The sequence below is a fragment of the Balaenoptera musculus genome, chromosome 12 (assembly GCF_009873245.2).
Source record: "Balaenoptera musculus isolate JJ_BM4_2016_0621 chromosome 12, mBalMus1.pri.v3, whole genome shotgun sequence".
Taxonomy (NCBI): domain Eukaryota; kingdom Metazoa; phylum Chordata; class Mammalia; order Artiodactyla; family Balaenopteridae; genus Balaenoptera; species Balaenoptera musculus.
Window position 1 is genome coordinate 38,016,046 of NC_045796.1, and position 18,682 is coordinate 38,034,727.

General features: G+C 37.0%; 1 protein-coding gene across 3 annotated transcripts in view; it reads right to left on the minus strand.

Annotated features, from left to right (window-relative positions):
- Positions 1-18,682, minus strand: part of NKAIN2 (sodium/potassium transporting ATPase interacting 2) — a 1,014,504-nt gene that overhangs the window by 141,704 nt on the left and 854,118 nt on the right. For all 3 annotated transcript variants that reach the window (XR_005022114.1, XR_005022113.1, XM_036870929.1), the window contains one exon: positions 9,663-9,863. Coding sequence is in view for 1 of the 3 variants with exons in the window: in XM_036870929.1 (XP_036726824.1) it covers positions 9,663-9,863 (201 nt within the window). In the remaining 2 variants the exon portion in view is untranslated. The remainder of the gene's footprint in view (positions 1-9,662; positions 9,864-18,682) is intronic.

The following is an 18,682-nucleotide window of genomic DNA, read 5'->3' on the forward strand; positions in this document are numbered from 1 at the left end:
AATAGAAGTGAGAAACATACGTGTATGAAAAGTTGTGGTCTTGACTCAAAGGGTTACTGCTTGAGAGGAATTTAACAATGAGTGGGAGTCGGGACAGATGTAGCCATGGAGCCACAAGGACTGGAATAAGCAAGAGAATAATGAGGACTGGGAATCATACACCCAGTTCTGTGGAAGAATGTGTGGGTTGAGAACAGTAGAGTTTAAAATCCTATTTGTAGGACTGGTAAAAGCAAATGTACAGAAGGAGTATTACAGATGGCTCTTTTTCTACTGCGTAAACAATATTTAGCTTAAGTGTGTCTGCCCATAGTTTTTTTCCTTTTCACTCATGTATAACACACTAAACAATAAATTATCCCTTGTATTATAGCTATCATTATAAATCATCTTTACATCCTTCTTTTGAGAATGGCTTGCTGTTATTTGAAAACACTAACGCATTCTACTATTATTATTCTACCACTGTGTGTAGAAGTTCCTGTGAAGAGGAAATTGCCATCAAAGACTTATTTCTTAAAATATTTTTATCATAGTAACTGATCATGAGTGGAAAGACGTCTTAAAGGCAATGATACTATATATGACAAAGGAAGATGGTAACCTTTGTTCAACAGCTTGTCATGTTTTTCAAAAAAATACTTCATTTTACTATATTTTATATATTGATACTTTATTTCTTTCTGAAATAATTTATGACTAAAATTAAATATAAGAAATGGGATTGCACATCATTCATTGTACAGTACTCTATGGAAGTAATTTAAATCTAATTTGTAGGACTGGCAAAACTTAAATCTAATATTATTCAAGAAAACCCAATTATTAATGATTTGTTGCAGGCTATAATCCTCACTACCATCTTAAATATATTGGTATTTTTATTCCATGATGTTTCCAAGCATTCTCGTAGATCAAGTGATATTATGTTTTGGGGGTAAGCAAGTGCTTCAAACATTACATATAGAAGCAGATATTGCAATCTGATGATAATGGTTGATATGGGATAAAACTTGCCCCCATGTAGGCTGGTGTGTCAATACACTAAATAGTATCACACTGGATTTAAGAATCACAGCTCTATCCGGGGAGTAAGTAAACTTTAGTTCATTTTTGCACATCACTATGAGTTAGCCTGACTAAATAACAGTGTTCTTCGGAACAGTGGAAAAAACTGAGCTAAGGAGAAAATAAATAATACCACTTTTATTGTTTTCAAGGCAATTTCTTAGACATTATCTCATTTAGTTCATAATTACAAAATAGTTTATTATGCAGCTGGGTGTAAGATTTAAGGATTGTTACTCCCAGACTGTGAATATTTTACCTGATATTTCTGAATTTGCGTGTAGAGAATACCAGTGAATATTAAAGGCAAAAAATTCTTAGATTTAATTTGACTTTAGAGGCTGTTCAAGTTCTTGTACTCTGCTTGTTCCCAGACTCACAGAACTGCTCACCAATTTACAAGGGCACCTTTCAGGAATAAAGCAAAATAAAATAAAGGGCATGATAACTGATTGTTCAGGGTTTATTTTTACCAAAACTTGATTGACATCTGTGGATAAGACATTAAGGTGTTATGCTCTGAAGGGATAGTGTTCAAATGAATTTGTTATCGTCTAGAGGAATTGAGAATAGATTAGAAATTTAAACATGTGCCCATTTCAGAAGTATCAATTGGTCTTGGTATTTCTTACTATTCAGGCATAAATCCAGTTGGGGTTCTAAACTTAGCTTGTGGAACATGGTTTATGTGTTTTGGAGCACTCAGTTGTACCAAGAACTGTCCTTTCCCGATTCTGTTTACTGCCTTCATTCTCTTAATTAAGCAACTTTGTCCATTGGAAAAATCCCCTGTTTACAATTGTGATTTGGTTTTTCTTCTCATATATTTGTGACTATTTGTATAAACAATTCTGATGTTGCAGAAAGACAAATCACATTTATTTCCTTTATTGACAAGCAAGCCTGTGTATGTGAGTACCCAAGAGAACTAGAGTTGGAGCACTGTGTATAATATTTGAAGCCAAGCAGCAAAGCTGTTGAACCATCCTGGGAGCTAGGAAAGAAACCGAGTGCTTGTCATTCTGTCCATTGCCATCGCAGACAACAAGCAGTTTTGTGCTAAGAAGAAAACTATTGTACGGTTTTGCACATTGGACTAGAATCAGACGACTCAGTTTGCAGTCCTAGCTCTATACCAACTCACTCTTCAGTGTGGAGATATGGTAGGCACAGTGTAAGTACACAGATTCAGTATTTGACCACAGGTTAGTTATGTGACTGACTAACTAGTCACATAACTATGTGCTTTACCCTGCAGTACTGGAAGGGAAATGACTCTTTTTTTTTTTTTTTTTTTTTTTAAATTTTTTATTTATTTATTTATTTATTTATTTATTTATGGCTGTGCTGGGTCCTCGCCTCTGCGCGAAGGCTTTCTCTAGTTGTGGCAAGTGGGGGCCACTCTTCATCGCGGCGCGCGGGCCTCTCACCATCGCGGCCTCTCTTGTTGCGGAGCACAGGCTCCAGACACGCAGGCTCAGCAGCTGTGGTGCACGGGCCCAGTTGCTCCGCGGCACGTGGGATCCTCCCAGACCAGGGCTCGAACCCGTGTCCCCTGCATCGGCAGGCAGAATCTCAACCACTGCGCCACCAGGGAAGCCCGGAAATGACTCTTAAGGCCCAGAAAGGAGTTGGTGGAACAACCAGAGCTATGGTACCATCTTGGCATATAGAATCATCTTCTTGACCAAACACCTTGTGTTTCTGAGCACTTCAGGACATTTGAGGAATCAGTAGTAAAAGAAAAGGGAAGGGACTAATATTTCTGGTGAAAATTTTGAAAAATATATCCACCTTGGCCCTACCTCAGGCCTAAGGACAAAAAACTTCCAGAAGTATATTATGTTTATGGTAATCTTTTAAACAACTGGGTAAGTAATTCCTAGTCTCAGCTAGTGTTAGCAACACTGCTTTAGGGGAATCGGTAGGGGCCCCGAGGGGACAGGGGACATCCCTGTCAGCCCTCCCCGAGAATTAAATGCCTGCTCCCCACTCTGTGGCTGTCTCTATGGACTGTGGGAGGGAGGGAGGGAGGGAGGGAGGAAGGGAGGGAGGAAGGAAAGAAGGAAGGAAGAAAAAGAAAGGAAGAAAAGGAAGAAAGGAATAAAGAAAGAAATAACCACTGCTTTAGAATAGTGGCTTCCAAACATTTCTCTTCCCTCATACCCTGAAAGAAATCCACTTGAAACTAGGTACATTTGAAATTCACATTTGATATTTTCATCATTAGTCTAAATGGCTTCAAAAGGGCTATTTATTTTGGCATATTATAAATATTAATATATTTTAAAGATACATTATTTATTCTTATAAATATATCCAATGAAATTTGAATACCACTATGATGTGAAGTTCACTTTCTTTCATGGAAAAACACATGTACATACTCTTCTATAACAATCATAAATTTTATGTAGTTCCAGTTTCCACAGAATTTTTTCCTAATGTGGTATGTTTATTTACTTGGAAGTTTTATATTGATCATTCTATCATATTTCTCTGTACAACTATATATAGTTATATATATATATACACACACATATATATAAATTTGTATGTGTTAAATAGAATATGTATAAATTTAAAATTGATCTTTCTTTCCCATGTCCATAAGGCATTAAGTGTTAAAAATGGGCCTTTTTTGACATTTAATTTTTTTTTCAGCTTTACTGAGGTATAACTGACAAATAAAATTGTAAGATACTGAAAGTGTACATTGTGGTGAATTGATATACATATACATTATGAAAGGATTCACACTATCTAGTTAATTAACATATTCATCACCTCACATATTTCCCTCTTTTTAAGGGGGGGGGGTGAGAACATAAAAATGTATTCTCATTTGAGCCATCACCACAATTATTATTTTACACAGTAGATCAAAACACCATAGTCTATTACAAATGTTGATCAAAATAATTACGTAAAAAATAAAATTTCATTTGAAATGCATTTCTGATTAATACTAGAATGAGGCAGAGTTTAGCATGAATTCTATTCTAGTTGCTTTTGTTTTAGGTTTAAGCATGGAAAAATCTTGTTCTTTCAAAAATAGAGAAGTATTAAAGGCCTTTTGTTATAATGACATCACTCAACTTCTGCAGCTTCTCCCAAGTTGGGTGCCACATTTACATATTTACCTATCAGAAGAATTATTTCAAGTAATCTACCAATTGGCAAATCTATGAGGTTTTCCTTCAATTATAATGAAAGCAAAGAATTGGAAATTGCCCAGTTTGCAACAGCAATTTCTGGAAAGTGTACAAAAAACACCACCAAGATATAATAAACAGCAATTATGCTTGTAACTCTTTCTCATAAAGGCACCTAGATTAATCTGGTGTATGTAAAATATGTGGGAAATATTATTTAATTTCAATATATTTTTGTCAATTAAAAACATGTGCTTTGAGTGTATTTTTATCAAACTGTGGAGCTGCAGGTCTGGCTAATTTAGTTTATGCAAAATGGTGACTCCAATAACATAAATGGCTAAATCATTTTTCACTGTAAAACAAATCAACCAAATCAAACTTACTTTTTGTCTTAAAAAAACTGTCTTAATTTTTCAACTCAAATAAATGTAATAGAGAATATCCACATTGCAACCGTTGCACTTCTGAATGCAGCAGTAGCTGGGTATCAGCTCACACCATTTCTCCCACTCGTCCCTTTAAAATGGTGCAAGTTCACAACTTAGATTTAATATTTACCGCTTTAATAGCAACGTCCCAGGCTACGTGAAAATCGGAACCCAAATCTTTGAAAATCAGACCTCTGTGGATAAGTGTTTCCAGGTTATAGGAGAAAAAGTCGGCGTGAGCAATAAGGCCCTTTACTCTCATATGCATGCACCACACACTTCAGCAACATCCAGAGAAACACCGTGTGCCATTCCCAGCACAACCCCAAGTCAACTTGGATAAAGGCAGTCAAAATGTTGGCAAATTTCTTCACCAGTGGTATTCCTAGGCAAGTCTTAGCAAGCCAAATGGCCAACGTGTTATATATCGTTAACTGGAAATAATTGGAAACATCTGTGACTCTATCCCTCTGAAAGGCATATATTTTACTTTTAAAAGTTTTTGGGGGCTTCCCTGGTGGCGCAGTGGTTGAGAGTCTGCCTGCCAATGCAGGGGACACGGGTTCTGAGCCCTGGTTCTGGGAAGATCCCGCATGCCGCGGAGCAACTAGGCCCGTTAGCCACAACTACTGAGCCTGCGCGTCTGGAGCCTGTGCTCCACAACAAGAGAGGCCGCGATAGTGAGAGGCCTGCGCACCGCGATGAAGAGTGGCCCCCGCTTGCCGCAATTAGAGAAAGCCCTCGCACAGAAACGAAGACCCAACACAGCCAAAAATAAATAAATAAATAAATAAATAAATTAAAAAAAAAAAAAAGTTTTTGGTACTACGATATGTTGAACAATGATTTCTATCATTTCCTGCACTCTACAGAGTACAGAGTTTTATGAATAGGGAATAGATATAACTGAAGCTTAAACTGGACAGTGAACCTATTTTTTGGCTATGAACAGGGCACCAGAAACTTTTCTAAAGTTTTCTTCCCTGCTAATTTGTATACAGTTTCTAAGCCACTTTTCATGGCTGTAGGAAAGAGTAAACTTATTTATATTTTTACCAACATCTTCTACTGGTCTCTTAAAAAAATTAATAGTCAACCTGCTATGAACTTAGAAGTGTGTCAGAAGTAAAGGAAATAAAAACAAAGCTCGGCAATTTTGGTTGGAGAAGTTCATATAAAATTTGGAGATACTGGTCCTCTGGAGGTAGCTGGAGAAGAAAGGGATTAAGTATTTGCTTTTGTTTTCCCATGAATTATTTGGAATTTTAACATATGTTTCAAAATAAAAAGCTACTTCAGTTAGTACAATAGAAGTTTCCCTTAATGATTCACTTATTTACATTTCTTTGTAAAACATACTCCCTCTTCATTGTGTTGGTTATAGGAAGTGAGGTATAATGTGTGTGCGTAACAAACATGAGATATATACACCTCCCTTCCCCTTACCCATGGGAGACATAGCTAATTAATGACGGCATTCTTTGCTACTGAAGAGAAGTCTGAATTTGGGGGTTTCATGAATCTGTTATCCATCAGCTGATGCCGGCATGCAGATTTAAGCCTATTTCCTTTCCTTGGTACCAGAGAAAAACTTAGGACAGCATGTCCACCTTCCCCATTTACTAGCTAAGAAATCTTGGGAAAGGCTTTTAATCTGTTCTGCTGACCTCACAGGACTGTTACACAAGTGGAAAGATTAAATTCCCGTAAATGCATTTTGTAAACTGTACAGTTGCAATCACACATTGTTTGAAGAAATAAGATTAATTGTTTTGTAATGTAAACAGCACCATCTCTGTAGTTAATCTCTTCCTTGGCTCTTTCCATACATATTTATTTTATCTATTTTGTAAGTGAAGATTTTTTTTATTTTTGATTTTATTGAAACTATGCACACCTGTATTCCCTTTGAATGTGATATCTGATCCTAACCAGAAGAAAATGCTGCTGGAGAAGGAGAAAGCTCGAAATCTCACACCTGGCTCATCATTATGGTGCTCTGGCAGTCCTTTCTTCTCGGCTGGAGTCTGTGTGATTAATAACCCCTCTTCCCAATTATATGGATATAATACTCGTCTTCCTTTGGCTGGAGATGGGAGATACCTTATAAATGTGTGATGCAAATGGGGGCTTCGTGAGTGCTAATTTCAAAATCAGCTAGGAGTTGATTGGCAGAAAACCGAACAACTGGGTGACAGGTGTGCTGGGGGTCAGGAATCTGTGAAAGACAGGCTGAGTGAAGGAGAAAAAGAGCTAGAGAGATTTGGAGTTAAGAGCAGTAGCTGGGACAGCAGCGGTTTATGAAAGCAGATCTAAGCCAGATATTCTGGAAGAGAGGGCAGCTTCAAAGGCTGGTGAAAACAAAGAGAGGTGTGGGAGTTTAGCTGACTTCACAAAAAGCAGGATGGAATTAAGACGCCAAGGTGATGCCATAAATGGCACAAACGTATTCTCTGTGTACCACATTCCCGAAGTGTGCCTGTCTGCCCCAGGTTTGTACCCTGAGGAACCACGCCCATTTCTGATTATGACAGCCTCAAGGTCAGAGACGCTGTCATTTGTTTCTCTAGATGCCAGCAGGGGACATGCACCCAGGAAGTGTTCACCGGACTGGACGGAACTAACATTGGATTGCCAGGAAGATGATTTGGGTAACACGAAAAGGGGAGAAGCAGAGATTGGAGCCACAATTTCACCCCTGAAACATGCCAGCAGAAGTGATCAGGATGACTGTAGGAACATTTAGTGGGAAGGCTTCCAATAACTAGGCGGAGCACATTGTTCAAGATAAGCCCCATTTTGGTTTGCATTCTAAAATTCTAGTTAAGATGTGCTAAGTTTTCTGCATAGCAAATGCTTTCACCCCAAGGCCAACTAGACAATAACAAGCCCAAAGACAGAAAGTGTGTTGAAACTTTTCCAAAAAACTGGCTTGGGTTATCTGTTGCTGACGTACTCTCTCAGGTGATCCAGTCAGCATAGTAAAAGAACTACCCCAGAAAGAAGAACAGGTGGAAAGGGGAGAGGTACGGATGCCACATCCTGTGATGGCCTGCTCAAACGATGGCTCCACTCAACGGGGGGCAATGCAGACAGGAGAAGTGAGAGCCAGTAGCTTGATATATTGGTCACATCTGCTCTTAGGGACACTTCATCCATCTTCTTTGCACTCTAGCCACTTTGCCTTTACAGATGGTTTTTCCTTATGTAAAAATATTTTTTCTTTGGGCAGTATGACAGACTCAACACATGCTTCTGTGTCCAAATGTATTTCTTTAGCAAATTATCTGCAAGCCAAAATTTTATGTGGGGTTTAATAAATCTGTGAATATAGTTTATACTTACACACATTAATTCAAATAACTCTCTAAAATAGTCACATATACCTATCCATGCACACAGACTATATGTTTACATCATCCCTGATGCATAAGTGGAAGTTTTCCAAAAATTCTGGGTACAGTAGAAAGAGGGAGTTCCAAGGAAGGAATATTATCTCTAAAACTCCTCTCTAACACATATATGAAGGCATTTAATCTGTCGCCAAATACCAGAAATACTTTACTTTTCCCATGTGAGAATGAATACTTCACCTAAATGAATTTTAAACAGTGAAATGACTACTTCCATCCCATCAAATCTATCTTTACTTAAAAATAATCAAAATGAACAGTTTTAGAGTTTCAGACTATTAGAGAAGGTTTTTTATTTTTGTTTTTTTAATTAAGAAGTGCTTCAGCTTGGACATATTCAAGGGAGATCACTCAGTGCTTGAGCCAAGAACATAATTCAAATATTGTGGAAATAATTTATGCTATTCTTCAAATATTTACAGTTCTCCCTCCTTCCTGACCGATTTGTGATTGTGTAGGACTGTGTGTCTAGTTCTGGACAATGAACTAGGAGCAATGATGAGCTTCTCCTCCCAAGGAGGAGCATTTTTGTGCCAATGTAGACACTCCAGATCTATCCTTGCTCTCTGGCATGGCAACCCGTGATGACTGAGATAGTGGCTGTGCCCCTAGCCTTGTTTCCTTAGTGACAGTGATTGGTAAAACTTCCTGCCGACCCATGAGAATAAACCTTTGTGGTTTTTAGTCACAGAGACTTGGGAAGTGTTTACTAGCACAGCGTACAAAGCCCATTGTGATTATATATGTGTGTGTATGTATATGTTTATATACATATATTCCTCATTTAAAAAAATCTAATAACTATATATTAGTTACATAACCTAATACACACACTCACATAGTTTCTTTTTAAATTCCAGAAGAATTTTATGTGAACCAATTGGTGCCATTCTAACCAGAACATTTTATGTCTTGTTATTTAAGAATTGTGAGTTAATATCATTCTCAGAGTAGTTAAAGAAAGAGGTCACAAGCAGATTCTAATTGTATTTTTTGTTGTTTACAGTTGTTAAGACTGTGCACCTCAGTTGCAGATCTACATGGAGTCTAAGAAAATATACGTAGATCTGCACATACACAATCTGTAATAAATAAGTGGAGACATGTATAATAAAGTTGCCTTAACTTTATGAATCCCACAAAAGTATGCATTTAGCTTTAGTGAAAGTTCTTCAACAACAAAGGAGTTATTTATAACTCCAACTGCCTTCTTGTAGAGGGAGGGTTCTTCATTGGCATAATACTATGAAAAATAGGGGCATGATAGTCTAGAAGTGGAATTTATAGAAAAGCTGAATTGTTTTGCAAAAGGTGGGGGGGTGATAAAAAGAGATGGATGGTACCTAGGGGAAATCTAAGAAGCAGCTAGGGCAAAGGGAGAGGGGAATTCCTGAGTTAGCAGCCAGCCAGAAAGAAGCACTCGGTCCACAGCACAGCCGGGTTTAACCTGACAAATCCCTGTTAAAAGTGGCACTGATTAGGAAAAAGCACAGAGCCACATTTTACCCACGGGTTGCAACTGTGTGCACTGAGTTTGCACAGAAATAAAACGGTTCCGGAAGCACTAGAAGGAGTGGTTGGCTGTCAACACTTACTGCGAGGACAATCTGGAGGGAACTGTGAGCCACTTCTATGTACTGGTACTCCAGAAAACACCCTGAGACCGTGATGTAGCGATGGTCTTCTGGGGCCCAGTCTGGGGCAGGTGTCACTGATGTCACCGTACATCCCGGTCCATTCTCCATCCACCAAGATCGGTGCATTGAAATATTAAAAGTCAGGATAAGGTCTGTTTCCTGCAAGAAGGCAATTTATAAGGATGAGAATTACTTCATAAATGTTAAGTTCGCTTATTCGGACTGACTTGCTTTTGAGTTTCCCATTTTGAAATGTGGATTTTTTTCCCCTCCCCTTGCTGTATTTTATAGGCAGAAAGGTAGCATCTAAAGTCAGACTGTCAGTTCCACCTGAAAATTATGTCTATCGATTTCATTTATGAAGGTTTGCCTGACTGCAGTGATACAAATAAAAATACTTAGTAGAATTGTCAGACTTACATTGTTACACTGAGAAGTCTTAGCTTTTAGGGCTTGTAAATATTACAAAGGGAGTGTTTTAAACTATTTTTATCAAGTGCAGTTCATCTTCAGTCTGCTATTTTCCTCTCCCTGAGAATATTTACCTTTTGCACATTTTAAATGTTAAAACTGTACATCAGTTTGGAAAAATTTAACACAATAATGTGGTTAGTGGTTAAAATATGTGAGAACTTTACTTAATAAAACACATTATTTCTTGTCCCCCCCCCCACTTATTATTATTTTAGAAAATCAGGACCTTTTCAATCTTGCCAACTCCTAATATAAAATTGGTCACAATACTTCTTAGAAAATATCATCAGCAAATTATTGCAGGGTGAAAATAGTTAAGTCAACAACTCTTTAGATGAGGTTCAGCATGTTAGGTGATGTGCAGCTACAAATGGAATGATGGTAGTTTCTGCACTAGCGACCTTGAAATCACATACACAAATGTGGAGCTGTCAATAGCACAGGGACGAATGTTGTTTTCCAGGAAGAGAATGCATCAGACACATCCTAGTATTCAGCAAGTCATGGGGGAAGATTCTAACAGAGAGGATCAATGGTGGAAAAGGAATTATTTCAGTCTCAGTGATAGAACCTCAAGATAATAGATGCCAACTACTGTCACGCCAAAATGAGGTACCAGATTGACCAGGCAGATCCTGCATAGGAAATATTAAGATATATTCACTTAAACTGAACCTATGAAAGGGCTGAGCATAAGTGATCAGGGAATTTGGAGACTGGAAAGAGCATTCCTTTGGAGAGAGCTATGTTATGAGTCTCATCATCTCCATAAAGTGGTGGTAAGGGAGGGGGTAAGGTCTCTTCTCTTCCAGCCTGTTGAGAAAGGCTTCAAAGTATCCCTTGGAACCTGGGAGATACAGCAAACTGGTTTCTGACTCAGGCAGAATAAATCTCAAAATAAAGCCTGTGGCTGGAGCTACCTGCTAAGTGGCCAAAAGTGTCTGTTTTTTTATTGCATTAGTTGATTTTTGAATAGTGAACCAGTCTAGTATAAATCCCACTTGGTTGTGGTGTGTAATTATTTTTGTACATTGTTGAATTCATTTTGTTTGAAAACATTTTGTTAGGATACTTGCATCTATATTTGTAAAAAGTAGTGTTATTTTCCTGTATTGTCTTTGGTTTTGGCATTAGGTTAATGCCACCTCATAGAATCAGGAAGTTTTCCGTCTGCTTCTGTCTTCTGGAAGAGATTGCAGAAAATTGGAATAATTTCTTTCTTAAATGCTTGGTGGAATTCACCAGTGAACCCATCTGGGCTTGGTGCTTTTTGTTTTGAAAAGTTATTAATTGATATATATATATATCATATATCATATATATATATCAATTGATTCAATTTATTTAATAGATATAGGCGTATTCAAATTTCTTCTTGTGTGAGTTTTGGCAGGTTGTGACTTTAAAGAAATGTGTCCATTTCACCTAGGTAATCAAATTTGTGGGCATGGAGTTCAGCTCTATACTGAAGTCTGTCTTCTCTACTACAGCAGCTAAAATAAAATTTATCTTGCCACTTTTAACAAGTTTCCAGTGCAATTTTTTTCTTAACAGCTCTCATGTCTTTCTCTTACCTGGTTTGCTCTCTTATTTCACAGAGTACATAATTCACTACTTTCTTAAGAATAGGTGAATGATTTTAAGTCTGAAGTGTTTTTACCCTACTTTTATATTAATTGACTGATATTTTGGATGGATATGTGCTTCTTGGTTGAAAATCTTCTCTCAGAACTGGGTGGCCGTTTCTCCATTATCTTCTAATTTCCATTATTACAGTTAAGAAATCTGATATCATTTTGTTCCCTGTAATTTTTTATGTAACCTGTTTTCTTTCTTTTGGTTTCTTGCATCTTTTTTTTTTTTAATGTGATGATCCATTTATTTATTTATTTATTTATCCATTTATTTATGGCTGTGTTGGGTCTTTGTTTCTGTGCAAGGGCTCTCTCTAGTTACGGCAAGTGGGGGCCACTCTTCATCGCGGTGCGCCGGCCTCTCACTATTGCGGCCTCTCTTGTTGCGGAGCACAAGCTCCAGACACGCAAGCTCAGTAATTGTGGCGCACGGGCCTAGCTGCTCCGTGGCATGTGGGATCTTCCCAGACCAGGGCTCGAACCCGTGTCCCCTGCACCGGCCGGCAGACTCTCAACCACTGCGCCACCAGGGAAGCCCCACATCTTTTTGTTTTAAACAGCGAAATATTTCAAAAACATCAAAAAGTATAGAGGATATTATAATAATACCATTATACCCACCACTCAGTTTCATTAAATCTTATGTTATATTTGCTTAAAGTCATTTTTTAAATAAAATTTTATACATATAAATGATGCTTCCTCTGTAGTCTTCCAAAATATGATTTCCCCCCTCTCTCTCCACAGATAGTTACTATCATGATTTTGGTGTCATTATTCTCATGAAAGCTTTTTGTAGTTTTACTGGATATTTGCATAGTTATTAATAATATAAAATGCTGGTTTTTTAGGTTTTAAAATATATATATACTCTGTAACTTACTTTGGTTCCGTGTTATATTTTTGAGGTTTATTGATGTAGAAAATCTTTTTAGCTTCAAGTTCTGAAATTCAGTAAAACAGTATCTTGATGAGTTTCTTTTTCACTTAGTTTGTAGAGCATCTAGAGGGACTTTCCATCCAAGAGCGCTTTCCTTCCTTTCTAGAAAACAACCTACATTATATCCTTAATTGTTCCCTCCCCTCTACTCTTTTGTGTTACTGCAGGAAACTCCTATTAGTCAGACATTTGTCTTTCAGGATTGGTCTCTTACATTCTTATTTTTTCTTTCCTATTGTTCATATCTTATATTTATCTTTACTCTCTTGGAGATTTTCTTTACCAAGTCTTCCCAAACTTATATTGAACTATATCTTTAATTTTTAATATTTGGAACTTTTAAGAGCTAATTCTTCTCTAATTGTTGCTTTTGTATAGTTAATATATTTGAATTGTTTCTTGGCTATAAATTTTCTTAATCTCTGAATACTTATTCTTTTAAAATTGTGTTTCCTACATTGTTTTTGCTTTATCCAAGTTACTTATTTTTACTACATAAGTAAACAGATAAGTAGATAATATTAACAATAATGATCAAGGATCTACTCTGTGCGATAGGCAGTGTTCCTACCTTTATGAGTGTTCATTTTGGGGTGGGGAAGATGGACAATAAATACATGAACATATCAAAATGTCTGTGTAGTGATTAATATATGCAGAAATATAAGCTCAAGTAAAGAAATAGAATAGCCAAGAATTGGGTGATGGGGAGTGTAACACAATATTAAATATAATAGTAGGAAAAGATGTCTCATTATTTTGTATTTGCACGAGTTCTGAATGAAGTGTAGGAGTAAAGAGAGCAGATACGGGGAAAAGCATTCCAAGCAGAGGGAACAGCCAGTGGGAACGCCTGAATAGTTTCTATTATGTTTATTTTTGCCTCTGACTTTCTTGTTGGAGCTGTTTCTTAGAAGTCTTTCACAAAAGTTGTCCTTTGATACCAAAGAGAAACTAAAACTTGATTGGCAGTTTGTCATGCATTAGTGGGCTGATCAGCTGGTATCCTTCACATATATGACTGAGCAGGGCCTTCCACATGCTAGGTCTGTAGGGATTGGTAGGATTTGTTCTGGGTCTTCCACTTTACTTATGGGGTACACATCAGACCACAGCCTCCTTGGGCTGAACTGGGGAGGAGCTGATGCCCTTGCTACATAATATGCAGGCTTTTTTTGTCAGCATACAGTATTTAATTTAATGCTCATGTATTCAGAAACTTAACTCATGCCTGCCTGTGCTTCAAGAGTCTTAACCAGTCCAGAGGAGAAGCCTCGTTGCATAGACTAAAGGAAGCGCCTCAGGGCAGTCTAACTGCCCCTTGAATAGATTATTCAGTTCATTCGCATTTTCAATCCCGTACCTCACATACACCTTCCACTTCTAAATCCTGACTTTTCCAAGGGTTTTATGGGTCAAATCTGTACATTGGAACCCACTGCATGATCATAAGTTTTAGGTTTTTCCATTTTGCTATGTCACTTACTAATCCTCTGTCTATTTTCTGTCTTCCAAAAACTGTTGACACTTCTTGTCCATTCTCTTTTTACTGTGTGTTATCATTTTTTTATTCTTTAATACCACTTGGTAGAGTTTCAGGATGAAATGTAAGTAAGTACATATATTCAACCAGTGATCATTAACTGGAAAGTTTTTGGCATTATCTTACATTCTTATTTATTTTCTTGTGGATATTTAAACAAAAGGTCTCTGTGTAAGCATAAAATAAGGCACACATAAGCATGTGTGCCTTATTTTAAGCACAAAATATAAATTCCTGCTTGTAAAAGAGACAATAGAAAGGTCTCCTTAAGTCCCCTTAAGTGCAACAGAAATTCCTGAGTATGACCTGCTCCATGCATAATCAATAGGTTATTTAATTCCCATATATTTTGTAATTTTGAGTTCAAAATTATAAGGACTTTTGAGACAAAGAATAAGTCTTGATAGCACAAAATAAGGCATAAAACCACAAACCAAGTCTTGTATATTATCAATGAAGTCACACTGAAAAGGATACAAGATAGGCTCAGAATTGTAAGATTAAAAAACTTTTATATCTAAAAAGACTTTAATAATTATATGTTCAGAGTAGTATAGTGTAATTTGTATCAATGTATTTATTCATCTCTCTTAGTAACTCTTCATAAAGTTCAGATTAAAGGACCCCATTATTGGTCATGTCATTTTTCAAAATAGCAGGGTCTGATATATTACATGAAAGCTGTTATTAGCATTAAAAAGTTGTTTCTGATGGGGTTGTATGTATTCAGGGCAACACAAGAAGCCTAATTGCTCAACAAATAATAAGCATTTGATAATTTTAAAAAGACGGTTGAAAAGTAAATGAGAAAATGATACTAGTAATGCCTGAGAATTTCAACAAAAAACTACAATTTACTTTCACAATTTATGGCATTTGCTGCATAATCTATTCTAATAGTAAACAATCAATTCGATATTGCAAAGATTAGAAGGTGGAGGTAAGAGTGAGAAGCTTTCAGTTGCAGTTTAAAAAATCTGAAATATTTTCTTAAATTTCTGGAGTTTTCTATTACTTAGTTCTTCTTTTGAAATAATAATATTAAAAATTGATACTCTCGCCTTTATGGATTGCATAGTATCTGGAAGTCTAGAAACTATGCTTCTTAGTAAATGGCAATTAGGTTATAGTTATCAGTATAGTTACTAACAAATATTAATTATTCATATACCATATGCAAAACACTCTACCAGGCCATGACGATGAGAAGAGATGTAAGATGCAATCTCTAACATTACAGGACTTACTGTCTCTTTTGGAGGGCAAGGTATAGAGATAAAATGTAACAATACAAGGAAGCATTTGATAAGCACCTAATGAGAGGTGTGGACAATCTGTGTCTGGGAACTCGGAGGGTGTGATGCCTGTGGACTCTGGTGGGGCAGCCTCTTAGAGATGGGAAATCTAGCTGGGGTTTAAAATAAGAGCCAGGTTAGATAGGTCCACAGCCTGGGGGGAAAAGACCATTTTAACTGGCGTGGACCAAATAATCAAAATTGTAGAGCTAAGAATACTCGTGTATTTAAGGACAAGTAAGTAGCCTTATTTTTATGAGATGAGACTTTTTAAGAAGGAGTAGTGTGTAAAATCACTTCAGAAAGATAAGTTGAGGACAGTTTGGGGAGTGACTTAAATGCCAAACCAAACATCCTGGCTTATTGAAAGATTTTTGATCAGGGACAGGACATTGGCTCTATCAAACATGAACAGAGATATATTACAGAAAACATAATCAAGTCTCCTGTAGGATTGGGGTGGACAGTGCAGGAAACATGTGGTGAGACCAGTACAGGTGCTGTGTTAAAAATAGTCACGATGGAGGTGATCACACAGATGCTATAAAATCCAAATACTTCATCTTAATCACCCTAGACTATTCTGCTGAGTTCCCTAAGTGTCCAGGGTGGTGGGACCAGGATCACCTCAGAGTAATACTTTATATTATTTTAATACTCTCAGAGTAAGAATGGGAACAAGTCAACATTACATTAAAACATACTTCTGGTGCTGATATTAGAGGAGTGCCAAGCAAACACATTGAATGGTAAGAAGCAAACTTTAACAACAATAAAAATACTCTGGAAGGTCAAAATATTTATATTAATAAAAGCATATGTATTTAGACATTGGGACTAAGAGAAGTAGTTAGAAAACCCTGTGATTGAATGGCATCCTTAATTAGCTGAGGATGCAGGAGTTGGGATAGTGAGGAAGGCTATATTTGACACCAAGAATCACTTATTCTCAATGAACTCTTTTTTTTTTTTTACAACCAAATATACACTGAGTTAAAGTTTATAAGATCATCAGAAAGCATTGTGTTATATCTCATTGCCAATATCTATATGTGGATACTAATTCATAGGAAATTCTGAAAATTTCTTTAAAATTATAATCATTCACAGCTTATTTCCAGCTGGTGAACTTAATATTCTAACCTTAAACATAGCTGTTTTCTTCTGTTAATACATGCTTAAATCTATGCAAACCTGCTCACACATATAAAAACCCTAATGCCAAATTTATCCTGGTAACACAAGAATTAGTGAAAGCAAATCATATTGTTCAGGATGCCAGGAAGAAGGAGCTAAGAAAATATGGTTTTGAGAAGATAACCAAAATTACAAATGCACTTTATTTGACAAGTTGAATGAATGTTGCATATACAGGAATGCAGCCTAGAACATAAGGAAGTTCATATCTACCAACTCCAAAATCCAAAGATGTAATTCATCCTACTATATGATAAACTTAAGAAAAGTAGATGGAACATCAAAAATATATTTGTGCCCCTACTTTCTTCTAGAATCCTCAACTATGGGTAACTTTGGGATTTGGCTGATTATGGATCATAATTCAATATGACACCATAGGTAGTGTTAACTCCAGTTCCTGGCTCCTGTCTTTATTCAAGGAAAAATCAAGAAAATATTTCTGTGAGCATGAAAAACATTACAACCATTCCTCTAAAATCAATGAGGAAAATCTGATATTTGGATTCCTAAAATCTAGTTTTAAAAACAAAATGTGTTTCTTCCCACTATGTGGAAAGATTCACTAAAGATTTAGTACAAAATGTTTCAAGTTCATTGCTATTACATGTTTTCATTGTTTCTTGCCTGAAAACAGGTTTCTCATGTCTATGTTGCAACAAAGGCCATTATTTCACTTTTCTAAATCTTATCCTAATTGCCTCCTTAGTCCAGATAAATATTTTATGTTATTCTACATCTGGTCTGCATCCTGAGCATTGTTGCAAAAATTACATTTTAATGAAATCCTCCTCAATACTTCTTATTAACATCCTGCATTTATCTCTGTATTTAAATTAATATTTTGGGCTACCCCCTCTAAGCTTTTCCTGATTAATTCCATTCCTTTTTTGAGATCATAATGTTATAACTGGTGTGCATGTGTGAGTGCGCGTGCGCGTGTGCGCGTGTGTGTGTGTGTGTGTGTGTGTGTGTGTGTGTGTGTGTGTGTGTATCAAAATTATCTTGGTCCATTGTTTTCTTCTTGTGGGAAAGGGATATGTTAAGCCCCAATATGTCACTGTTCCTGCTTAAGAAATGCATATTAACTCTCAGCTAGAGAAGAAAGTCTGCGTTGGGAATACAAAGAATTTTGTTTCAAGGTGATCCTTGTAATGTTCTGAAAGAGCTGTATGGAAGGAAGGAAGAGGAGGAAGGGAGGGAGGGAGGGAAAGGAAAGGAAAGATTGAAAGGAAAAGAAAGAAAGAATTCAGTAAGGAAGCTGCCGTGCTGTTAAAGTTAATTGAACCTCCAGGCTCAAAAGTCTTGATTATTTTTTTACTTCCAAAGTTAGGACTCATCAGCCATGAGTGGGATCTAAGTTTGGCAAAATGAATCTTCTCTCCTCTCTTTCACACCCTTACTAGCATATGCTAGAGGCAGAATTTTCTCAGCTGGTTACAATAATGAAAGATCAACTTCTCACTGACTTTATAGTTTTTGATGTACTGAAACCTCTTCAGGCAGCTTTTCCTGCTGTTTTCTCACTTTCTCATTTGTTCCCACCCTGCAGGTATCTTTTCCCATTTTGTGAGTGTTCCTTTCCCGTCTAAGAGCTTTGAAAAGTGATCTGCATTCCCTCTAGGGACACAGGGACGCAAAGAACAGGTTAGCTATTTCAAGAGAAGATGTTACTGCCATTTTGGCACTCATCTGAAGGCCACCATTTCCTTTGCTTCTAAAGTACATTTATGTGGATTTTTAATTGGCATGGAGGCAGAGGTGCTGATGATACTGAAGGCTTGGTGACATTTCAGGAACACTGAAACGTTCTCCTCAATGGTTCCCCACCATTACTGCCAGTCAGTATCCCACCTATGTGTGCAGCCCACCCCGGTCCTGATGCTATCATTTTC